General features: G+C 44.1%; 1 protein-coding gene across 6 annotated transcripts in view; it reads right to left on the reverse strand.

Annotated features, from left to right (window-relative positions):
* LOC144667817 (thyroid hormone receptor alpha) overlaps positions 1-25970 on the reverse strand; it is a 247792-nt gene that overhangs the window by 57288 nt on the left and 164534 nt on the right. For 3 of the 6 annotated variants that reach the window (XM_078529294.1, XM_078529295.1, XM_078529297.1), the window contains 2 exons: positions 11302-11347; positions 1541-1605 (listed from right to left, as the gene is read on the reverse strand). In XM_078529294.1, coding sequence (XP_078385420.1) covers positions 1541-1562 — 22 coding nt within the window. In that variant the 5' untranslated portion in view covers positions 1563-1605; positions 11302-11347. The remainder of the gene's footprint in view (positions 1-1540; positions 1606-11301; positions 11348-25970) is intronic. The other 3 variants (XM_078529298.1, XM_078529293.1, XM_078529292.1) reach the window with 1 other exon arrangement.

Genomic DNA, 25970 nt, shown 5'->3' on the forward strand with positions numbered 1-25970 from the left:
ATTTTCCTGAACATGGCTTTTGTCAATGTCTGTAAAGGGCTTTTTGAATCAAGCTTATGACGAGAGATCACACAAATAAGACTTGTATTCCCTGGTATTTAGAAGATTAAGGGATGATTTGATTGAAAGTTTCAAGACATTGAGGGGGACTGAGAGCAGATTGGGAGTCACATTAAGGTGGCAGAAGTTTGGAACGCTTTTCTGCAAGTGGTAATTGATGCTAGCTCAATTGTTAATTTTAACACTGAGATTGATAGACTTGTTATCCGAAGGTATTCAGGGATATAGAGTAAAGGTGGGTATATGGAGTTAGGTCACAAATCAACCATGAGCTCATTGGATGGTGGAGCAGGCTTCAGGGGTTAAATGGCCAACTCCTGTTCCTATATTCCTAAAATGTGAAACGCAAGACTTGCAGTTTTAGAGTGCATGAGCACATCTCTCAGGAATCTCCAGGGAGACTTTGTATACAATGGATTACTTCAAAATGTAGTGACTGTTATTCTGTGGGCAAACTCAGCATCAAATTTGCAAACTACAAGATCCTATAAACAGCAGTGAAATGAATGACCAGTCTTCAGGATGTTGGTTGAGAGAGGAACATAGCCAAGGAAACTTAGAGTATTTCACTACTCTTCTTAAAATAGTGCAGTGGGAACTTTAGGGTCCTTCTGGTGAGAGCCTTGGCTCTCTCTCTCTCTCTCTCTCTTGGCTCTCCCTCCCATTTGAGTTGAGATTGACTTGGAAACATCCAAGCCAAAAGCAGAATAGCTGCTGATCTGTAACTACCATCATGCCATGGACCAGGAACTGAACTGGACCAGTCAAATAAATACTGTGGCTACAAGAGCAGCGTGAAGGTTGGGAATTCTGCAGCACATAACTCATCCCCAAAACTGGTCCACCATTTACAAGGCACAAGTCAGGAGTGTGATGGAATCCTCTCCACTTGCCTGGATAAGTGCAGCTCCCACAACATTCAAGAAGCTCAACCCATCCAGGACAAAGCAGCCCGCTTGATTGGTACCCCATCCACCACCTTAAACATTCACTCCTTCCGCCATCGGTGCATAGTTGACAGCAGTGTGTACCATCTACACAATGTCTTGCAGTGACTTGCCAAAGCTCCTTCGACAGCATCTTCCAAACCCACGACCTCTTGCTGGGTCAAAACCTGGAACTCCCTCCCTAATAGCACACTCGGCATTCCAATACCACATAGAGTGCAGCGATTCAAGAAGGTGACTCACCACCACCTTCTCAAGGGAGATTAGGAATGGGCAATAAATACTGGTCTTGCCAACAATGCTCACATTCCAAGAATGAATTAAAAAAAACTTTGCATGCCTGAATTGAGTTGGTTGATCTGTGTTGCGAGGTTGGTTTCAAAGAAAGTAGCTTTCTTACAGAAACTGGATTGCTCTTACTGTCCCCAATTCTCCGGCAATGTTACTCCCTCATCCCACCCAGTAGTTCTGTGACCCCATAGCCCACGTTAGCCAGTTTAATGTTCCTTTCTGAAACTTGTGTGTGACAGTACCTGACATACTGGTGGATTTCATTGAGGATTGACTGTTCTTCCGTCTTCTCTTTCCATTAGGCCACCTACAATGGAAAAATGAGACTTTAGTGAGCACAATCCTTACAGCATCTGTCAGTCTCAGGGAATAGTTTCAAACACTTCCATTAACTGCCATAGTAGAACGAACCAAGTGGATTGAGAACGGAACAGATATAGATTACAAGCGTAAAAGGGCACCATTAAATCATTAGGCTTTTCATTGGCCCTAGTGGGAATCCCCGAATGTAAAGTCACTCCAGGGATATCAGTAATAATAAATCTAATTTCTGCCGATGTGCAGTCTGAATTACGCGCGACTGGAGTAATTTTTTCTCGGCTCCCCCTACTGTTTATCAGCTTCCTATTTTTCATTGCCCTCCTCGCTCCCCATGCCTGTCTGAGGGGACAATGTCTCTCCTTCAGCCAGTCAGTCAATTCAGCTCCTGAGCTGACACTGGAGCTGTGTGGCAGGATGCCAGGCACATTTCGCTGCTGCTCTGTGTGCTTCAGGCCCAGGCTGGCAGTACAACCAGACAAATAAAATAAAACAGCCCGAGGCTATGTCGCTTTGGTGTTTCAACGAAAATGTCATAAAAACCAATTTCTCGACTGATGTGGTGGACTCCTGTGTGTTGAGGGAGCTTCTGGTGAGCAACTTCCAAGTGAAGGCCAGATGTGATGCACACAATGTTCGAGAAGCTGCCCTCCAGTGCACTTATAGTCAGGGCCACAGGTCCATTGTTACTGAATATGTCAAATTCTGATTTTGTTGTTTGGGTTTCCATGGATTTTTACTGGCGTTTTGAGATTATGTTCTTGAGATTCTACCTGTTCACAGTTAGGTCCATTGCTGTGTGTTGACTGACTAAATCAAACTCAATTGCAGATGATCTGGGTTTAATATTGGCATTTGGCCAATTCAGAATACGCGGACCATCAATTTTTCTGCGAAAATCAGTGGCTTTACTCTCAGGGCTATGGGGGAGTTCTTTCTAATAAAAACAGAAAGTGCTAGAAAAACTCAGCAGGTCTGGCAGCATCTGTGGAGAGAGAAACTTATTTTTGAGTCCAATATGATTCTTCCATGGAACTGAGTCTTTCAAATATCAGGCAGGGGCATGGTGAAGTGAATGGTCTCCTTCTGTGCTGCTTCGTACTATGATACCATGATAGGAGCTGCATTGGAAGGGAGCTGGGACCAGGTAGCATCATCTCATACAGACATGGGGAAATGGGCTGGGGCAGGCATTGCCACAGGCAAGGTGTGGGGGGGTCATACAAAGATAATAAGCAAATACATTGGAAAAAGGGGGTAGTACAATTCCCACATCCATACAGATTGAGACTAACTATCAATTTTAACAACACATCAGTAAAAATTCATTGCTGTTGTTGGTGTCACTGGGCAGTAACATGCGTTATGCTCGTTTGGCACCCAAATAGCACTTTAAAAACGCAAGTCACTAGAGTTAAAAGGATACTACAGTTTGGAAAAATCTCCAGGCCTGGTAATACATTTTTGCTCTTTATTAAAATAATTTCTGTCAGTGTTTTTCTCCTGTCCTATAATTTAAGTCTTGAGTTTAATGACGGCTGCAGTGTCAGGCAACAGAAATTTCAGGGAGCACTGGGGATGGGGAGCTTGTACCAATGATTCTACAAACAACAGCGCTGCTGTGTGCAAAGGGCCAGAAAGTAGCCTGTAAGGCAGAAGTGATATTCAGTCTGCTGGTTGTCCCAGACAGTGTCTAGTGCCAGCTGTACAGTGCCACTGACACAAGGTCTACCTTCTTCAGTGGGATCATTCTTAGATTGCCTAGGAGTCTCTGGGAATGGAAGATGGATCCCCTAGGCATTGCTGTTAGCCACCCGGGAGCAAGGTAGATCTTTGTGCCTGTGATTTATGCCTGAGTGCCTCATTCACCTGTCCATGGGCAACCTCCAGATTCACCAAGCTTCTCCCTCTAAACTGCGAGCAAAGACATTCAAGAGAATTTAATTACATAAACTTAACTGAATCCGGAGTGGAATGTTCAATTGTTCGGTGTTTGATTATGTGAGTCTGTTTACTATTGATGCTCACTGTGTTTGACTGGTTAATTCTGGGTGTGGAGTCAGAAAATTTAACAAAGCCAGAGCTGAAGCATGGAGTGGACATTTTAAAGCACTGTGAATAAAACCTGTTACACATCAAAACTAGTGTCATCTATGCATAGATCCGAGATATGAAATATACAACATGGAGATCATAGGGGCAAGAGTGCTCCACATTAAAACCACAGGCTGCTGCCATGCATTGTTTTCCTACCCCAACCCTCTTTGGTTGCACAATTGACCTTCTCCCCATGGTCACTCCTATCTCGTCCTGTTTCTCTTAACCTCTTCCCTCCCTTTAACATCTACATGTGAACTGCGACTGTGGCCTGAAATTCCAGGAACTTACAGCAAAGAGCTGCCTGGGGTCTGTAATGTTGACTCTGAGGACACATGGGTTTGAATTTGGCATTTTTTTTTCCAGCTATTGCAGTTTCTGAGGGTTCAGAGTATAGATGAAGTGAAGATCACAGGTCCTGGGGTGTCTAGCTGCTTGTCAGACTAATGTTCCAGAGGCCTGAGGCCCAACATGATGTGGGTCATTTTGCCGCAGAGATTGTATCTCCCCTTGTTGGCTTCTCTGCAAAAAATTGATCAAAACAACCATTTGGAAAACACACAGACTCAAGCTACAGGGCTTTACTGCAACAGGACTTGATCCTCAAGGTCAAATCCCTCCATAGGGTCTCAGCCCTCCCCATATCTGTATCCTACTCCAGCTCTACAACCCTCTGACCCTCTGAGATCTCTGCACTCCTCCAATTCTGGCCTCATGCACAACCCCAATTTTAATTGCTCCACCATTGGCAGTTGTGCCTTCAGCTGCCTGGGACCTAAGCTCTGAAATTACCTCCTTAAATCTTTCTTCCCCTTTACCTCTCTCTCCGCTTTTAAGACGCTATATAAAACCTACCTTGTTATGTCTCCTAATACCTCCTTTTGGGGCTTGGTGTCAAATTTTGTTTGGGAATACTCCTGTGAAATATCTTGGGGTGTTTTACTGCACTTAAGACTCTATATAAATGTAAGTTGTTGTACCAACAGTGATCACAGAAGCGCATCCACTCTTAATATAGGTTTTTTTGTTTAGAAATAGCCAACAATTGAATAAAAAGCTAATCATGATTCTCTGTGAAGGTTTTACATTTAAGGGTCAGATTTTCCTCTCTTTAGCATTGTGTTATCAACAGAGTTCAGGTGACAAGCAACACAGGATATCAAATTTTGACTTGTGTTTCTTGCATCTAAACCACTTGGTGGAAAAGGACGCTCATAACATTCAACTTTTTCAAAAGAGTACAATGTGTACAATATTAATCAATCCAATCCTCCCAAAACAGCACTTATAAGAAGGATTAATTAAAGCTATTAAGATATAAATGTGCACAGACTTTAATTTACTCCGGCATTGTTTCCTGGTTTGGGGAGTAGGGATTAAATTGTGCCTGTACCTCAGGACCACTGAAGTCCATCTGAAAAACTTGCCAAATCAAGTCTGGAATTTACCGATAATGTCTGTGGTTGGCATTTTTAATGACAGTTTCCGCGCTCTTGACTTATTCAAATTCAACAGAGATTTGCACCAAAAAATAATTACAAGCTACCAGCATAACTGTACTGATGTTACAAGCCTGCTGGACATTAAGGACAATTAAATAAGATGTTCTTAGGGATCTACAGCTTCGAATGGCTGTCGCTCAATGTCGTACTAATCTGAATTTCTAATAAAATACCTGGGATTGGTGGCAAAGGTCAGTTTGGCAGATTACAGCAGAGTCGCTTAAAGTTTCGTTCAAAACCATTTTAAACTGTGATCACTTTGAGTGTTTCTAATTGCTGAGTTGACAAAGCTGCTGAAGGGCGTCTGTCTAAGGCTCAGTGCTGTGGCTTGGTAGGTAGAACTCTTGCCTCTGAGACAGAAGGTTTTGAATACAAGTCCCACTCACGATCTAGGCTGACACTCCACTGTAGCACTGAGGGAGGCGCTGCAGCATTAGTGGGATTGCCTTTTGAATGAGATGTTAAAGGTCCTGGCTGCCCTCTCAGGGGGCATAAATGAACTCCATGGGCACAATTTGAAGAAGTGCAGGGGGTTTTTCCCTGGCACCCTGGCCTATATTGATCCTTCAACTGCACAAATGGGTTGCTACACTTCCTGCATTACAAGTGACTACACGACACAAGGGAGGTCTTGCGGCACAGTGGGTAGCAACCCAGCCTCTGAGTCAGAAGCTCTGGGTTTGAGTCCCACCCCTTGATGGCCACGGAACGTTTGTTCAGCCAACTAGGTTGAGTATCAACCTGCATATCTATCCAATGTATGCCAATAACAGGCACTAAGAGTAGTTGAGATTCCTGAGATGAAAGCAAAATACTGCGGATGCTGGAAATCTGAAATAAAAACAGAAAATGCCGGAAAACTCAGCAGGTCTGGCAGCATCTGTGGAGAGAGAAACAGAGTTAACGTTTCGAGTCTGTGTGACTCTTCTTCAGACTCGAAACATTAACTCTGTTTCTCTCTCCACAGATTCTGCCAGACCTGCTGAGATTTTCCAGCATTTTCTGTTTTCGTTATAGGTAGAGATTCCTGGTCAGCCAAGTGATGGGAAGAGCTTTGAGGCCTCCAGCATCCCTATCCACAGCTCCAGACTACAACACGCGCGTAAATGTGCATGTTGCCACAGCAACTTGAGCTCCCTGAGTGAACTATAACCACCAGATTTCAAAAGTACTTCATGGTTTGGGGTGTCCTGAAAAGTGCTATCGAAATGAAAGTCTTTATTTCTACTTTGTTAAAGGGTAAAGATCTGTGAGAACCTGGGACTGTCGCTTCATCTATACCTGATATTTGAACGCTCAGGTGTTGCAATAGGTAGAAAAAAACATGGCAAATTCAAACCCATCTATCCTCAGAGTCAACAGTACAGAGTCTATGCATAAATGTACCCATCCACACAAGGGACATGTAGGGCTGAATAATACGGGGTGGTGGTTGGCTGGCCCACCCTGAAGCAAAGGCTATGAAGCAAGAACCAAGTGGGACTTCTGCCCGTCACTGGGGAGGAAGTCCTGCCCTCTGGAGCTGCTGCCAATCGGATTGGCTGGCAGCTCATCAGTCCCGGCAGCGTCAAGAGTGCATCAATGGCAGTTGCTGGGACTGCAGGAGAAGGAGGTAGATGGCTCATGGATCCGGGGAGCAGGGAAGTCCGGGGTCTTGGGCGGGGAAGCTTTGGATAGGTTAGGGAGAGGGGCAGGGTGGTGGGGAGAGGGGTTGGGTTTAAGGCTGCGGCCAAGTGGGAAGGAAGGGGGGAGTTTGCTCTTAGGGGCGTTGCCCTATGATCGGTGAAGGGCAGCCCCCAAAGAGCAAACCCCCTCCCACTTCCTTCCTGCCCTTTGAAGAACTTTAAAAAAAAATTGGGCTGCCTGTCCCCGCCCAGCTGCCCAGGCCAAACTTTTTATGGCGTTAGGCAGCACATTATCAGGATCAACTGGCTTGATAACAAGCCTGATTGACCCTTGATTACTTATTTGAATATGGTGGGCAGGCTGCCGATTTTGGCACCTGCCCACCCCCTGTAAAATGGAAGTGAGCTCAGGGATGGGCAGGAAGGTAGTGGGCTGGGCACCCGCCCGATTTTATGTGCTCCCCCCACCCCCCCACTCCCCACCACCCAAAACACAAGCGGCAGAGCACATAAAATCCAGCCTATACTTCCTGTGGTGCCAGACTAACAGGCATTGTCTCAAATACAGGTTCCCATTTGAAATTGTTTTATGGCTCATTCTGATCCATAGATAATGAGAAATAAAACACAGCTCCCACTTTTATATATAAGGTGTGAGCATAACAAGATTAAAAATCTTGTGTGCTGCATTCATTCAGTGTCCAGTTCACATTTTCTTTATAGTGCGCCTAAAAACGGATTACCAGGAGCAATGCCAAAGGAAGCTTGTTATTGCATATAGAATATAAATATAGACAGTCCACGTTCACTATTATCATATGCCAGGCATCACAGTTCATACTGACACAAAGAAATCTTACAACTATAAAAGAGGAGCAAAGTTGGTCATTTAATATTGGGTTCTTCTGGCCAGGAGCTGATTATAGAAGAAAATTCTTAATACCTTTTTTGGTGGGGGTGCTACTGGGGAGATGGAGAAGACAAATATTTGTCAGGATATATCACTGCTGAGGAAGTTTGGAAAAAGGGAATGCTTTCGATGCTCATTTCCTGCACCAAGAGTTTCCAGTCCGTGGGTTACATGTGGGCAAATGCCTACTCTGTTCTTCCCAAATGATCCCTCTTAATCCCAACTCTGGAACAGCAGCGCCTCACCAACAAAATACCAATTCAGCATCAAATTGTGGTAAACTTTTCCCCGTCGTTCCCAAGCCAATGGGACCTGGGTTGATGCTGCCTGAATTCATTTTCACTTCAGGGCCTTAGAACTAACTTAGAACCGAAGGGAGAGCTGCAGCATCTGAGGAAAAAAATAAAAGCTTCCGGAGATGAACGGAAACTATTTCCACAGATTATATCACACAGACCCTCCACAGAAGAACGCTAAGGGCTCGATTTTAATCCAATCAAAACCCATTCATGTACACACTATTAAAATCAGGCCTTTAATGAGGGAACCTCTCAATAAAGTGAGGCTGAGGTCAAAGGTAGGCCTTGTTATATTTTTGAATAGATTTGTAATGAACTCTTCCTGCTCCCTTACTCATGATATTTCTAGAATTCAATCCTTTTTCTTCTAATTTTGAATGAGGGATCATATCCAAGCATTCTGGCTGGACTAACCCCAATGAAAACAAAATAGAAGGAAGTTACAAATGGTACGTTATTTTTGGTAACGATAATGGATAACATTGATTATTTGCACACTGGAGCTGTTTATTTGAGATTACTGAAAGGAATGAATAACATGTGAGGCCTAACTTTGAGTTTACCACCCAATAAGCAACTGGTATTGGCAGGAAGATTACTTTCTCTTCAGTTTTGGATTGGATATTTCCATGTTTGAGCTGAAAATTCTCTAAAATGCAAACCAGTCACTTTGATTTTGAAAAGATTTTTGAATTGATTTTTCAAGTTTACTTGTGTGCGTGTGCATTGAGGTGGAGGCACAGCCCTTAAGGTTACCAAGGTGGTTCATGAATTATCAACAACAAAATAAAAGATCAAGAAACAAATCACAATTACATCCCCGTGTATCATGAAAAAAGGTGGTAACTCTGCAAGACTACCAGCTGCATCCCAGTTTCCTTTAGGTGCCCTGTGGGCGCACGTAGGGTTAACATGGGACTGAGTGCAGTACTGCCCACACAGTGATGCAGAGATGTATAAGAACACATGGCCCACACCTAGGGGGTCAGTCAAGTGTTGGACAGAGCCATGTGTACAAGTAAGCATGGAGACAGCTCCTTGTTTGAACCCTTTAATATATATACATAGTTCTTGTAATAAATAAATACATACAGTTAACTTACTTAATACTACGAAGACTTCATTAAGACCTAGCAACTGGTATCCAACATTCTACAACATCGTACCAGGAAATGAAAAACCCACAACCTTGCAAAAAATGATAAGAAGAACAAAAATCCAGCAAGACTAAAGAAAAATTGGAAGAAGAATTCTGACCCAAAGAAAAGCTCAAAAAGCAGATGTGCAGACGAAAACCGCCAGGGAAAAGCTCCAAAGAAAGGCTTGGAAGCTGAAGGCAGGTGTATAAAATTCCTCACTGCAGCAGAAGACTCCTTGGGATTTCTTGGAAGTCCAGCTGCAATCCCCTGTGCCAAGTCAGCTGACCGAGCAGGGGTGAGCTAAACCTATTAAACTCCAGGCTAAAGCAGGTCCTGAGAAACTTATAAATAGTTCCGTGGCCAGAAATTGCCATTTAAAAACTCCGTTGGAAAAATTTCGACTAAAGAATCAGCTTTGGCGACTCTAAAGCATAGCGCGGAAATGGAGAAGTCTACAGCTTGTCGATGCAAGCTGCGAATGTTAGAAATTTTTTCAAGGCTGAGTGCGAGCGACATTGCAGCAGGAGCCCGCCAAAATCGGCAAGTGCAGGTGAACCCATTGCCTTGAAATGAATGGCGGCGCCATTTTGAATTTCCGCAACTTCTTAAAGCTGAACCTACGCTTTAAAATTTTCAATCATGGATCAAAAATCCAACATACCAGATCAGTTTGGACTCATCCAAGAGCCAAACCTAATGCAAAACTGGACATCCTGGAGAAGAGATTTTTAAACTACCCGAGTATATCAGGTCTAAGTAGAAAGTCATAAAAGTCTAGATTAATACCTTTCTATACTGATTTAGTGAACTTGCTGATGAAATAATCCTAATGCAGTGCATTGATGAATCCCCAACCAGCTTCGATGAAATATTAAAAGCCTTTGACCAATATTTTAATCTTCAAGTTGTAAAGTATACAGAGCTTTAAAAGGGACACAGAAAACCCCCAGTATAGCACCAAAAGGGTTAAAGACAATACTCGAGTAGACCACATTGGGCGCCAGAGAGGCAGGGAGCTTTGTAGAAGGCTCAAAAATATATATTTTTGGAAACTCTGACACATTACCCGAACTGCAACAGCAGGTGACTGTGTGGAGCAAGCAGCTGGCTGTGAATGAAGGAAAGCTATCTGATGAAACCCAAAATAAATAAACTCTGCAAAAGGAAAATGAAATAAGGCTGGAAAATGTTTGTCTCAGAACTGAATTGGAAGGTTTGAAACTCTAGGTTCAAGCTGAGTGTATACCCTTGCAAACGAATGAGACACTAAAGTTGCCAATGAACCAAACTGTTCAAGACCTAAGCAAATAATTTTTTGAGGTGTCACAGAGGTACAAGAAAGAAACTACAGAACTGAAGAAAATGGCTGGACATTTGGAAGAAAACTTGGAAAAACATTACATTAACAAAGAGATATATGAAGAGACGAAAATCAAGAACCTAGAATGGCAAGTGAAAGTAGAAGTTCTCACAAACAGCATTAGGCGTCTCAAAAAATCATTAGCAGAAGTACAGTTACAGAATGATAGCATAGAGGAATTATACTCTGCCAAGGAAAAACTGATCTGTGCAGAGGATCAAATTTCAAAAGATGCATTTGATGAAGAGAAACGAGAACTTATGAGAACACTGGAATGTTGCTCACAAGAAGTAAATCACTTGAAAGAGGACTTGAAATCAACAAAAATGGATCTTCGATTAAAACTTGATGAACTTCAAGCATCAGAAGCAATTTAAAAATTTAATAAGCATTGTGCAAAATGCTGGGAACAGGTGAAGGGATTGCTGATGAATCAGAACACTTGCTTAAAAGCAGAATTAATAACCAAAACTGATGAACTTCCTGAACTTTGGTCCAACCTGAACAACATAAAGGATGAGATGCACAACATGGAACAGCAAATCCAGACTTAAAAAACCGAAAGGATGAATTCAATGCAACAGACTGAAGATCTAACAAATGAATTGAAAGAATTTAAGGAGCAGTCAATGACCATGGAAGAAAGATTCCAAAAAGAGTTGAATGCCCAGACGAAGTTGTTAAACTTAGATAAGTTTAAACTTTAGATAAGTTATCCACGTATAACTGTGAAACAAAAATAACTTAACTTACCAGAGTTATTGTTGAGCTGAATGAAAAGATTCAAAAGCTTGAAAACCTGAGAAAGAAGAAAGTGATCAAAGATTTGGCTAAAATTGTGAAACAAGTGAGAATGGAAGTTCCATTGTTGAAACTTGAGCTTCCATATGCGTTGCGGCCAGTGGCAGGACAAAAGAAGAGGAAAAAACGCCATGGGGACGAGCACAATGTTTGACCACCCCAGAAAAATGGGATAAATCAACAACTTCCTATCGCTACAACTGCCAAATCGACAGTGAGCGGTTCAATACCAAGGAATGGCAGGAAGATGAAAAGTTACCCAGATACCAGAACAACTTCCAGATCAACAGAATTTACCTGCAACGACAGAGTCTACCACTCCTCCGGCAGTACTGCGAATGAGATATGGAAGGGTTATAAGGCCTCCAGACCCCCTGAACCTATGAACTCAGAGACTTGAAGAGGAGATATGGGGTAGTAATAATAATGTAAGTACATGGGGTAAATTAGAATAACTTGAAATACATTGGATAAAGACTTGGGGGAGGTGTAGTATAAGAGTCTGGCACATATAGGGTTAACATGGGACTGAGTACAGTACCGCCCACACAGTGATGTAAGAGAACACATGGCCTGCTCCTAGGGTTCAGTCTAGTGTTGGACAGAGCTGTGTACACAGCAAGCATGGAGACAAGTTCCTAGCTTGAACCCTTTACTGTATATATGTACATAGTTCTTGTAGTTAATAAATACATACAGTTATCTTACTTAGACGATGAAGACTTCATTAAGACCTACCAAACGGTATCCAACACCGTGGGGCCTTCAGCTATCTTCAGCTAGTACTTCAGCTATCTCCTGCCTCAGGAGCCCACTAGGTTCCTAGGTTCCTATATGTCATCAGTCCGGTCCAGTTTCAGGATGATTATCTCATGGAAGTGATTGGGCGGAGCTGAGGCAGTTGCCCATAGAAAGGGGAAATTAGAGGACAATTTAATCAGTAAACAAATGGCATTGATAGAGATAGGAAAAGGCCATAAGCTTCCCTGACAGCTTAGTAATTATACCTAGATCGTAGCTAAGGCATACTAAGCAAAAAAAAAACAAGGTTAGATCATTTGCCTCTGCTTAGTTAACTAATCGCAGTCAGGTTGGAGGTAGGAATTGATCTCAGCCTCCTGGGCCAAGCAGCAGAAATCCCATCAGCCTTCTTACTGCAAATGTTTATAGAATCATAGGCTGGTGGGTACAGGGCCCTAAAATGAGGTGAAGCATTCTAAACTCCTTTGATCTCGCCGGGAATGTAAAATATCGCTGCCGTAAAATTCCACCGATAGAGTGTTTACAGCACAGAAGGAGGCCATTCAGCCTGCCATGTCTTTGCAGGCTCTCTATAAGACTCAGCTAGTCCCCTCCCTTTTCCCCATAGCCCTGCAAACGTTTTCTCTTCAGGTAATGATCCAATTGCCCTTTGAAAGCCAAGATTAAATCTGCCCCCTCCTCACTCTCAGACAGTGCATTCCCGATCCTAACCACTCACTACGTAAAAAAAGGTTTTCCTCATTTCACTGTTGCTTCTTTTGCCAATCATCTTAAATCAGTGTCCTCTGGTGCTCGATCCTTCCACCAATGGGAACAGTTTCTCCTCATCCAGTCTATCCGGACTTCTCATGATTTTGAACCCCTCTATCAAAACTCCTCTCAACCTTCACTTCTCCAAGGAGAACAGTTCCAGCTTCCCCAACTTATCCAAGTAACAGAAGTCTCTCATCCCCAGAGCCATTCTTGTAAATCCTTTCTATATGCTCTCCAATGTCTTCACATCTTTTATAAAATGCAATGCCCAGAATTGGACACAATGCTCCAATTGAGGCTGAACTAGAAAGGTTCACCATAACTTCCTTGCTTTTGCACTCTTAGGTCTTTATTTATAAACCCTGGATGCCATATGCCATATTAACTGCTCTCTAAACCTATTCTGCCACCTTCAGTGACTTGTGCACAGTTACCCCAGGTCTGTCTGCTCCTGCACCCCCTTTAGAATTGTACCTTTCACTGCTTTTTCTTGTTCTTCCTACCAAAATTTATCACTTCACACTTCTCTGCATTAAATTCTATCTGCCACTACAAGAAGGAGTCAGGCTTGCTATCTAATCAGCTCCCTTTTCTCCTCTAGTATAAATTGTTGCAAGCATTTGAAATTTGGTATTCTTGTGTTTGTCCTGATGAGTGCAAGATGAAAAGCTTCAACAACATGTCTCGCTTTTCAGCAATATTCAGGATATGTATTAGCAAGACGCTGGGGACAACACCCTTTCTCTTCTTTTACATTCACCTGAGAGAGTGGCAGGACCCGGTTCAACATTTTATCTGAGAGACATGTCCGACTGTACAGCACTCCCTCAGCACTGCACTGGATAATCTGCCTGGACTTTGTGCACAAGTCTCTAGATTGGGACTTGAACCCACAACCTCTGGCCCAGAGGTGAGAGTACTACCCACTGAAACGCTTCAAGGAAGAAGGGTGTGGGGGCATGGGGGGGCAGGGGGTAGGGGAGGGGTGGTTGGAGGAATGAAGGGGTTAAGGGCATTGATTCACATTCTGCATTAGACTCATGCGTGTCATAAGGTGAGGGGAAAGAAAAATAAAATGGAGTAAAGTAGAGAATTAAATTGCTGTAGATAAATATCCAATGATTGATGATGCTGTAATAATCAGCAAAAGTAAAGAAAATCTGTAAAACTAATGTGACTTAATCCATCGGCGGAGAAGAAAAGAGTTGACGTTTCGAGGACTCGAAACGTCAACTCTTTTCTTCTCCGCCGATGCTGCCAGACCTGCTGAGTTTTTCCAGGTAATTCTGTTTTTGTTTTGGATTTCCAGCATCCGCAGTAGTTTTTTGTTTTTATGACTTAATCCACGTTGTTCTCGAGGTTGAGTTGATTATATAAAGTGTTCAGTTAGCCAACCCATTCTTCCAAACACTCACCTCCAATCTGTCTCTACCATCATCAACAGTTCCAGTCTGACACGTGGGACTGAATTTTCTCCTTCAGGTTCTGGCTGATCAGCTGCCTCTGTGTTTTCAGCATTTAATTTTTGTACCATTTACAACAGAAATAAGCCGCGGTAACCAAATGTATTTGAAAAACTGGGTCACTCAACGTTGTTTGAGGGAGAGATGCTGTTTGTGATTTCCTCTGCAGACAAGATTATAAATGAAGAGTGTCACATTGGATTAGAGAGGAGTTACAGTCTCTGTGTATGAGCCAAAAGCACAATGGAGAAACTGGGTTGTATACTTGCTTGGTTGACAGAAGAAAGTGTGCTGTCAATTCAAAATATTCTATTACCTCTTCAGTATGTGCCGGGCCAAGGCACAATTGGTTGCTAGGGCAACAGAAAAACTTGCATGATTCTTTTATTCTTTCATCATTCCATTTTACTCCCTCTTAGATACTTTGACCTGGACATTATTGGAGTTGTGCCTGCTTTACAGGGATAATTTGGGGCGCCTAAGCATCCAAAATGACAGCCAGCATGCACACGCACCTTCTGTGCATGAAGTCTGGCAGTTGTCATATTGGCAGAGGTGCCTGTTTGGAAATTCAGGGCCCGTGCCTGAAACAAGAATTAAGTACTTTGAATATGCAAGTAAGAACATAAGAAATTGAATTCAGCCCCTTCAGCCCCTCTCATCGTGATGTGACCTTCACTCCACTTTCCTGCCTGCTCCTCATAACCCTTGACACTCTTGCCAATCAAAAATCTGTCTAACTCAGCCTTGAATATACGCAATAACCCAGACCTCCACTGATCGCTGGGGGAGAGAATTGCAAACACTCTGAGGAATGGAATCCCTCTTCATCTCTGGTTAAAATGGGAGACCCCTTATTTTGAAACTGCACCCCCCATTTCCTGATTCCTTCATGAGGGGAAACATCCTCTCAGCATCTACCCTGTCAAGCCGCCTCACTATCTTATATGTTTCAATAAGAGCACCTCCCATTCTACTAAACTCCAATGAGTATAGGCTCAAACTTTCTTCCATAGGGGATGAAAGATTCTTTTCGAACTCTCCTTCCAAAATTCATTAGCAATTGATTGCAGCATGGGTTGTGTAAGCTCAGTATTCTCAATTGCTTGGCAACCAAAGTAATGGTTATTAAAGGATCTGCTGGAGGCTGCCTCCTGAAATGTAAATTTATTCATTTATTATTTAGCTCAGGTGGAACTGGAAGGATCAGTATTTTCCCTCCTGGCTCTATGTTAAATTCATGGGCTACGCTGCTCCCCCACCAACCCCCCAGCCCACCCCTCCCCCACCACACTATCCACACCCCGCACCCCCCTCCCCCCACTACCTCCCTCCCTTGTTGTCTTTGCGTAACACCCTGTTTGACAACTGTAAATAGGTGCTGTGTGACCCAACTCCTAGTCCATCTGTTCCAGTAGAACAGTCAAATCCCTGTGTTCAACAGTTGCCAATAATATTTATTATTGAGGTTACGTATACCTTTAGCCTTGACCAAAGTTTGTCCCATCTAGACATCTGAACCAACCGGTAATTGTCTGTAAAAATAGACAGATGAGCTAATAATGCTTCTGTGAAGTATTGTGGGATGCTTTAATTACGTTTAAAAGCACTATATATGAGCGATTGTTGTAATGCATTAATGCCTGCTGGTGTGGTGACCAGTTATACAGAGAGATGGCAAAATCCTGGATAAAAAGAGGCAGAGAAATCGACAGCACAAAAGGAGATCATTCAGCCTGCTATGTCTGTGATACCCTTTCGAAAGACATGTCTAGACACCCAACTGTGTTTTTTTTTTGTCCATAACCTTGTAAATTCCTCACCCTCGAGTATCTGTCAACTTCCTTTTAAAGTAATTTATGGAATCAGCTTCCTCCACCTTTTCAGCCACAGCGTTCATACTGATAATCTCAATTAGGTCGCTCCTTAATCTCCTCTGTTCCAGGGAGAATAATTCTGACTTCTCCTCATAACTGAAGTCCCAAATCCTTTTAATCCTCCTCTTTCTAAGAATGAATGTATGTCTCTGGGAATAATGTAATTTTATCATATTGAGTGTGAGGCAGTACAGGGAGTAAAATGCTGGCAAAACTCAGCAGGTCAGGCAGCATCTGTCGAGATGCTGTGGGCAATCAGCGACCTGAAAAATGAACCATTTCTCTCTACACAGACACTGCTGGTCCAGCACCTTCTGTTTTAATTTCAGGTTTCCAGCATTCGCAGTATTCTGCTTTTGTATGAGACAATCTCATTTGCTGTGAGGTTACATCAATTGCCTTGCAAAAACTTCACAAAATGTCAGGGATATCATTACACTGGTAAGTATTCCACTTTAAACACTTAGACTTCCAGGCTGTGGCGAACTCTGTTTGCTTCTTTCATCCTGTAGCTTGTTCCAAGGAACATCATTGAGGTCACCATGGAGCTCTTGAAACAAAGGTTCAAGGGTCTGGAAGGGTGTCAACTGTAGGTAATACCCTTACCTCTAAGCTGTGTGTTCAAGTCCCGCTCCAGACACTTGAGATTTGAGAGAGTGCTGCAATGATAGAGCTGCCATCGTTCAGATGAGATGTTAAACTAAGGTCCCATCTGCCCTCTCAGAAAGAGGCTAAAGACCCCAGGTCACTATTGCAGAAAAAGAGCAGGGAGGTCTTCTCCCTGGCTCTGTGACCAATATTTATCTCCCAATCAACAGCACAAAAACGTTATCACATTGCTGTTTGCAATGTGTCTGTCTTATTTCCTTCATTACAACAGCGACTACACTACAAAAGTACTTCATTGGCTGTAAAGCGCTTTGGGAGGAGCTGAGGTGGTGGCTACATAAATGCAAGTCTTTCTTTGGGCAGGCTGGGACAGGGAGATGCTCTGTGCAACACACTCAGGAGAGAGCCTGGAACTGAGGAGATTAAGGAGCGACCTAATATGAACACTGTGGCTGAAAAGGTGGCGGAAGCTGATTCGATAAGTTACTTTAAGGGAAGTTGGACAGATGCGGATGAGGAATTTACAGGGTTATGGACAAAAACCTGCTGCACCTTGCACTGTATCGTCATGCTGGAGGAGGCAGGTCGCCAAGAGAATTCACCATCTGATGGCGAAAGCACGGGAGAAGCAGGAGGCCTGAAGCACAGCGACGCTGGAGACCACAGCCTGACGGAACAAAACAACCACAGGATTAAATAGAACACAGGGAAACACAGTGGCACAGAAGGAACCAATTACTGCAAAAATTGAAGGAAAACACTGCCGGCCGAAACCAAAAGGGAACATCAATTGATCTCTCCAGATAAACCAACCACAAACCCAAGAATTTCTCCTTCAGTTGATGGGTACCTCATTCCGCATCTGGATGGGTCACCTGATTACCTCACTGGATCTGCAGTTTTGCCAAGTTGAGCCATCCCAGGGTTTAGAAAGAGGCTGCCAAGGTTATGAAGGAGTTTTGAAAATATATGTGAGAAAATGGAGCAGGAAGAAGGCAGGCTAATGCAACCCCTCCCTCCTCCCTCCCCCTGACCAACACCACCCACTCCCCGTCAATTAAATGATCAATAGGACTTGGCATAACTTGGCAAGCATGCAACAGGGAATTGATATAAAATCTACCCCCCAACCTAGTATTTTGAATTCTGACACTGCCACAAACACTTGGCCCCACAGTGCTTTGCCAGTGATCCCCATGACCTCTGATGGGGTCAGTGCCAGAGAGCACTGGCAGTGACGATATACCACATGTGCTGGGGAGTCTCAGTCTTCAAACTCACAAGATGGACACAGGCGAGGGAGCCACTTGACCCATCGTAATCCACCCCTTCCAGGGGATCCTCCAATTCCTGACACTCCTGCTGCTGGAGTCAGGAAGGAATGGGGCCAGAGGAGGAGAGGAGTGAGGAAAAGGCAGGCTCTGGTTCCTACTCTGGCTTGCCAGAGGAACTTCAAATGGGTCAATCTGCAGGTAATGGTTTTGTCCCTCATGACACAGCTCAGGACCGAAAAGGCAAATGTGTGAGGCCATCACAAACGAGAGGCAGAGAATAGTAAATAGGTAAAGGCCGCAGAGAACAGTTAGAATAAGAAGCCAGCGTGTGGATTGGTGGAGCTGCTTCCATGAGTTTAAATGCAATCTGACTGCCGTCATTCCTGGACTGTGGCCCATTGCTATTTTTCTGCTTTTGAAATAGTGCGTCTGTTGGAACTTTCCCAACAATCTGAAGAGACGCCTGAGCACAGCCTCAGTCAACAAGTAATAAAACTGTCCTGGTTTTTCCAGTGCTACGGGAAAAGGCCACGAGATCTGCTGAAGCAGCTGAGATGGGCTCCGGGAACAGGCTCTCCAACACCGTGCAAGTGACTCCTTCCCTCTGCCTTTGAGATGTCGACTCTCTCCACCGAAGCAAGCCCTGGGAGGGAAGCAAACGTGTGCTGCTGAAGATGTGTTTGTGGTCCAGAGTGAGTTCCCTTAAACAGTGTGCACAGAATTCCAGAACATTTATCCACTCTTAGCTGGTGTTTGTGTGCAGAGTAAATCCTCCAGTCTGCCACTGCCAGCACATACCACTAAAGGATTACAGCTCTGCGATCTCTTTCATTTCCTGCAAGTTTGGTATGAGTCATTCACTCTGCTCCCCATACCCTGCCAAAGCAGCGCCCCCTCACCCTCCCCCTCCCCCCTAACCAAGACATCATCTCTTAGGGGTTTTTTAAAAATTATTTTGGCGATTAATCTGTCTGCATGGCCTCTCCCTACCTCTTGGGCTAGGTCCAGTTCAAGTGACAGCAGGTACTGCAGAGTGAGCCTATCTGCTGCTCCCGCCAAGGCTGGGGAGGTTAAAGAGAATCTGGCAGCGAAAAGGAAAAGGAGGAAAGGGCTTTTCTGCCTGGTCTGCTTATTCCGTCTGGGAACTCAGCCGTGGTCAAAAGACCTGACACATGATGTAAAACTGTCAGTTGGTTTTGACTGTATATCCAGGAGGTGAGAAAGTAGGAGAGGCCATACACAATCTAGGCAGTCAGATGTTGACACCACAATTAATACACTGGGGGTGGGGGCAGGTCCTCAGGAGGCAATTGATTTTGGAGTGCTTCCTGTGGAACCAATAGCGCATCCACTTGTATGGGAATGAACATTATCCCAGGAATGTCCAGCTTGCTTTTGTCCTCATGGGTCACTTGTAGATCTTTGTGGTGCCGCACATAAGGTGTTTATAAATCAATGGCCCTATTAATATGCATACCTTAAAAACATTAGCTCTCAGGATATGTGTGTCACTGGCAAGGCCAGAAGTTATTCCCCACCCCTGGTTAAAGAGAGAACTTTCATTTATGTAGCAACTTTCAAACCTTCAGGAAGTCCCATTGTGCTTTTACTGCCAATGCAGTGCTATTGGAGTGTAGCTGCTATTGTGATGTCGGAGGAGGGAGTGGTGAGCCATCCTCCTGAAGCACTGCCGTGTGTGTGGTGAGGATGCTCCTATAGTGCTGGAAGGTAGGTTGTTCCAGGATCTCGTCCTAGCCACAATGAGGGAACAGTGATAGACACATATATATAGATGCATCCGAGCCAGGATGATGTGTGACTTGGAGGGAAAATTACCATTCTATCTATCTTCACAACCTTTCTTCCTTGTGTAATGGTGTGTTGGAAGGAGTGTGCAGACTAATTAACAACCTGCTCTGAGCCACACAAACACTCCTCCCATAGCCAACAAGTCATGGGACAGTAGTTAGTGCCCTCCCCCTGGTGAGTTTGGAGGTGGGGGAGAGGCATCTAATGGGCTGGGAGGGTGCCGGATGGAGATCCCGCTGCCTTCCTCCCTCCGCCCTGGCTATGTCCATGGCAGGAAGGCTTGTGGATGGCCTTCCCAATTAATGCCTCATCCCGGCGCCACTGGTGTTCACCCAGTGGTGGGCACCATTTGGGAAGCCCAATAAATAAACCCTGTCAGGTTTGTCTGTGGGCTTCCCGGGGGTTGGGGGCGAAGGTTCCTTGTTCAAAGGCAATCGGTGCCAGATCAGGAAGAGAGGTCCCGCTTACAGCCAGCTGCCCCACCCCTGTCCTTGCTGCCGATCCCCCTCCTTGTGACTCCCGCCCCTTAACCCCAGCTGAGAGGAAGAAATGCCGCCAACTGAGCGAGGCTTTAGACATTAAACTGACTTCAGGACTCTGGCTAAGCATGTATCCATTAATCAGGTAATCCCAATAAGGACGTCCCTCCTCAAATCCACAGACATACTAATTTCAAAGAGGAGACTTTGGAGACTAAGTGCCAAAGCGTTACTGGAAGTGAGTTACCTGGGCTTTACGAGATGTAATTGCCGAGGTTCATGGATTGCATTGCCGAGTCGTGAACTAGACCTGATTCATCAATCCTAGTTTGGAGTTCTTTTTCTCTAGCACAAAACCACAAACTCCTGCCAACAACCAAACCAGGATATCCCTCCCAGTGACTCACTGGGTAAATACAGCATCCAGCAGAGTATTGAGTCATTCAGCCCAAGGGGGTCCCCAAGCTTCGCCTAGAGTCAGGCTGAGTTAACCCATTCTGGCCTAGGCTGCAGCCAAGGTTCTACAACTGGCGCCAGTGTCCCCAGGCTCAGCAGAGGAGCGGTGGGGGGGTGGGGGAACAAAACAAATAAAAGGATTGTCCAAGATTCCCATTCCGGACTGCCATTCAGTGACCCGTGCAGGAAATGTGCACTTGGATTCTATGAGAGGACTCGAGTGGACAAAGCCCCCATTTGAATGTCCTAGTGGCCCTCACTGCTGAGTCCACTCGAGATTGAGATCGCTGGGGATGGGCTGGTAACCATGGGAACTATATCCCATCACATGAGTCAGTGGGTTCAGGAGCCAAGTGGAGAAAAGGGAAACTGATGTTAATTTAATGCAAGTTGTTAATTTATTGATCCGTGACCACAAATTAACTTTTTAAATAGGCTAATGAATCTTTTTTGATAGCACAGTTAAATGCATATGGTGTTAAAAGGCTATTTTCTGCAATTTGTGCAAAAAAGATTACATGCTCACAGTTTAAGGGTGGTGACAATGGCTGTGCAAGTGCAGCACGTTTACCTTGGTTACAGCCTCTCTTGCACTGGATGAGTTATTGGATGAATCACTTTGAATGGGCACAATGCCCTCATGGATTGCTGCGAGTTACAGTATAAATAGATCTGTGATTCCTGGCCCACTGCCCTGATCATTCATCGGCTGTGGTAAGTTTTTCCCGGAGTTTATTAAGATCCCAAATGTTCTGCAGTGATAAACCAAGGGCAGGAAAAGCACTGGCATTATTACACAGGCTCATTAGTAAGGAACCTCTCTATTTATATTTTGTATACAGTGGCTGTAATATTTTTGCAACACGACTACGTGAGCCTTTAAGAATAATTCTGATTTCCGACACTCATGGTCGGTGAGATTGGATGCAAAGCCAACCGATTAGTGAGAATCTTGACCACGCTCCAATGCACAGATCTGTCCTGTCAGGTAGGCAGCCTGGCACACACGTGACCTGGCACACACGTGTCCTGGCACACACGTGACCTGGGTTCTCATTACTCTGGGCCACCAGGTTGCAGTGTCCCTTTGGATTTACAACAACAACAACTTGTATAAATATCGCACCTTGAACATAGTAAAGTATCCCAAGGCACTTCACATGAGTGATTATCAAAGAAAATTTGGCAATAGGCTACACAGGGAGTTATTAGGTCAGGTGACTAAAAGCTTGGTTAAAGAGGTAGGTTTTAAGGAGCGTCTGAAAAGGAAGAGAGTGTGGTAGAGAGGTGGAGAGGTTTAGGGAGGTAATTCCGGGGCTTAGGGCCCAGACAGCTGAAAGCACGGTGGAGTGATGAAAATCGAGGATGTGCAAAAGGCCAGAATTGGAGAAGAACCTAAGAAACAGGAGGAGTAGGCCATTCAGCCCCTGAAGCCTGCCCCGCTATTCAATAAGATCATGGCTGATCTGCCCCAGGCCTCAACTGCTCTTTCATGCCAGCTCCTCATAGCCCTCAACTCCCCGATAAGCGCAGAGACCTCCAAGTGTTGAGCTGCTGCAGCAGGTTACAGAGATCGGGAGGTGTGAGGCCGTAGAGGGATTTGAAAACATGAATGAGAGAATTTTAAAACTAATACGTCTCACTATGAAAATCATCTGTAGTTTGAGCGATCTCTTTTCCAAGCAGTAAATAACAATAATGACTGAGAAAATGACAAGGTTTTTGTTTTAATTTTGAGTTAGTCAACTTGAGCCCACACTGCTTTGAGACCAGTGTTTCATTGCCACCCCTACTCCTTACTCAGCATTGGGGGCAGCAATAGGGGCTCCCAGGATCAGAGAGCACATGAACAGAGTTTTCAAAGGTTGAATGTTCTGGGAATATTGGGGAATGGGTCCAAGAAATCCAAGGTGCCTTCAGCTACCTGGGACTAGGCTTTGGAATTCCCTCCGTAAACCTCTCCACCTTTCTAGCACTCTCTCTTCCTTTTCAGACGCTCCTTAAAGCCTATCTCTTTAACCAAGCTTTGACCTCAAGATCTCCCTTTCCCGGTGTTTCCAGATTTATAGACCGCCTTCTCATCAATGTTCTTGACCCAGAGCATTTCAGCACCACCAGATCTGGGATTCCCTCACCAGTATTACATAGGACGCTCAGCTCCAGGACCTACCTTCAATCTAAGGCCCTAGGACTTCCTCACTTCTACAGAGCTGCCATTTTCTGGGACCCCTCTATTGCCAAAGCTGCCAAACTCTGACACCTGCCCCTCGTGTTACCAGACCTAGAGACCTCTTCCAGTTCAGCCATGCTGCTGCACCCTCCAATGTTGCTAGACCCTAGCATCTTCTGCAAAATGGCCACAAACCCCCTCCCAAATTGCATTCAGTATGACTGGATCCCCAAAATTTTCCCAGTAAATTTGATCTCAAGTTCCATTTCCAATGCGACCAATCATAGGCTCCGTCTGTCACTAATAATGCTCTACCCCAGGGCCACACTCAGTATTACCAAAACCCAACACCCTCTTTGGCGATGCTGTGTTACAGTTCACTGAGGGACTCTGAGTTGCTGTGGCAACATGCACTTTTACACGCACGTTGTTGTCCGGAGCCATGCATAGTGACGGTAGAGGCTCCAACATTCATTCCATCACATGGCTGACTAGGAATCTCTCCCGCTCTTAGCACCTGCCATTTGGTGTGTGTTGGAAGGATTTGCAGGTTGATACTCAATCTGTTAGGCTGCATAACAAATGCACTTTCCTTGGTCATCAAATCCTGGGGTGGGACCCAACCTCGCGGCTTCTGGCTCAGAGGTAGGGACAATACCCACTGCGCCACAAGACCTCACCATAGTGCACCCTTTACAGTTCTAAAATCCCACAACCCAGTCTCCTCAACTACTAAACATCAACATGCCTACATTCAATCTGCTACAGAAAGCCTACCATTTTCTGTGCATCCTAGATTTAAAATGTCTATATCTACTTTAAAATATCACACTTGGTGTTCTCAAAACTTTATTTCTGGTTGTATCTTTTGTCACACTTTGTGTCAGCCTTTTCCATGTGAAGACCCTATCTCTATCACTGATTTCAACTCACTCAAAACCCAATCGTGTCGTAGACTTTAAGTATTATTTACGATTGGCCTTATCTGTGTGTGAAGTTGCAGAATGTGACCATAGGGTGGCACTATAATCACCTTTCTACCACAAATTGCTCCGAATACCTTTACTCTGAAAGGACTTGAGGCTTAAAGGTTCTGGATTGATATTTTTGGCCAAGGCTGTAGGGCTGTGAGTTGAATTTGGATTGTGATTTGGATCTGAGAATGTGAACTCACCTAATTTCCCAGGATGTACAATTAACTCAGCTGTACTAATGGAACATTCATCTTTAGCTGAAAGCGGCGTTGGCTCAATTGTTTCTCATAATTGAAAAAAAAAACTGGTCGGGTTTCAGTCCCTTTATTCTGGCAGAGTTTATATTGAGTTTTCTTCTTTATAAGAGTAAGTGAGAAGAAAGATGGTTTACTAGTTATCCAAATGTGTAGCATTGCTTTGAGCTCTATAAATGTCAATAAGAGCATTAAGCTAAAAGAATGTCTTTCCTCGTTGTAATGAGTTTAGCTTTCGAAAAATGTACAGTTTTGAAGCAGCGTCTAATTATCGTTTTTTGTCTTTACTTAGAAAAACGAATAAATAATCATCTGATTATTGCCTGTGTTATGTTGACAGCTGGAGAATGTAGACATTCTAATTACTAACATTTTTCAGACAGAGAGAGAGAGAGAGAGAGACAGAGTGTCTTTCCTCTTCTTATTTTAAGTCTTTTAAATTAAAAAAAGACTCAGCATTGTAGAATTGTGAAAGCTCCAAATATCATTTGGTGATAGTAATTTAAATGCTAACTATTTTTTAGAGGTGGAGAAACAGTGAGACTGAGAGACAGGTGGATACGCATCTGTGAATCAATGACAAAACATAAAATTAAGTATTGCTGAGAAAAGGGACAAGCTGCCCAAGCTTTTTGTCTTGCACTCATCAGGACAGATTCACGAGAATACCAAATCTCAAAGGGAACAACAATTTAAGCTGCATGAGAAGAGGCTCCTGATTGGTTGGCAAGTGAACTCTGATTGGTAGAGGCATTGGCATGGAGAACGCACCAGGGAACAGTTAACTGCCAAGCTTTTGTTTAAATTCAAACCAAGCAGGTCAACTCTGATTGGTGAAGGCATTGCCATGGGGAATGAACCAGGGAATGGCTGCCTCCCAAGCTTTTGTTTAGTTGAAAAAGGGCAATGCATGACTCTGTTCTTTGAGTTTGCAAAGGACAGGGCCATGTGTGTGAATACGTGTAGCTTCTTGGATGTGTTAGTGAGCTGCACTGTAAGCTCGGACTGATAATATTAAATTGGATATTAGTGTAATTCTTAGCACAGTCAGGGTTGTGTAAGGATTGTGCTGTTTGCCACGATCCACCAGTCCCACCCTGGGACTTGATGCGCATTCCCAGTAACATCCCCCCCAGTGTTATTGCAGAACTGCCTCCTTCCCCCAAGCACAGAAGAAGATTTGCATTCATATAGCGCTTTTCACGACCACCAGATGTCTCAAAGCACTTTACAGCCAATTAAGTACTTTTGAAGTGTATTCACTGTTGTTGTGCAGGAAACACAGCAGCCAATTTGTACACAAACAGCAATGTGATAATAACCAGATAATCTGTTTTTTGTGATGTTGGTTGAGGGATAAATATCAGCCAGAACACTGGGGACAACTTGTACCAAATAGTGCCATAGGATCTTTTACACCCACCTAAGGCAGCAGATGAGACCTCTGTTTAGTGTCTCATCTGAGGGACAGCACCACCAATAGCGCAACCCTCTCTTAATACTGCACTGGAGTGTCAGCTTTGATTTTTGTCCTCAAGTTCTGGGGTGGGACTTGAACCTAGAGTGATTTGGAGGCAAGAGCGCTATGAACTGAGCTGCTGTTGAGAAACCCCTCTATTACAAGTACTGTTACAGGCCAGGTATCTCCAATTGGTGAATCTTGCTCTATTTTCTCAGCATTAAAAATGTCATAAATAAATATACATATAATACAATTATATGTGGAAAATATAAAGTAAAA

This window comes from Cetorhinus maximus, chromosome 25 (assembly GCF_964194155.1).
Source record: "Cetorhinus maximus chromosome 25, sCetMax3.hap1.1, whole genome shotgun sequence".
NCBI lineage: Eukaryota > Metazoa > Chordata > Chondrichthyes > Lamniformes > Cetorhinidae > Cetorhinus > Cetorhinus maximus.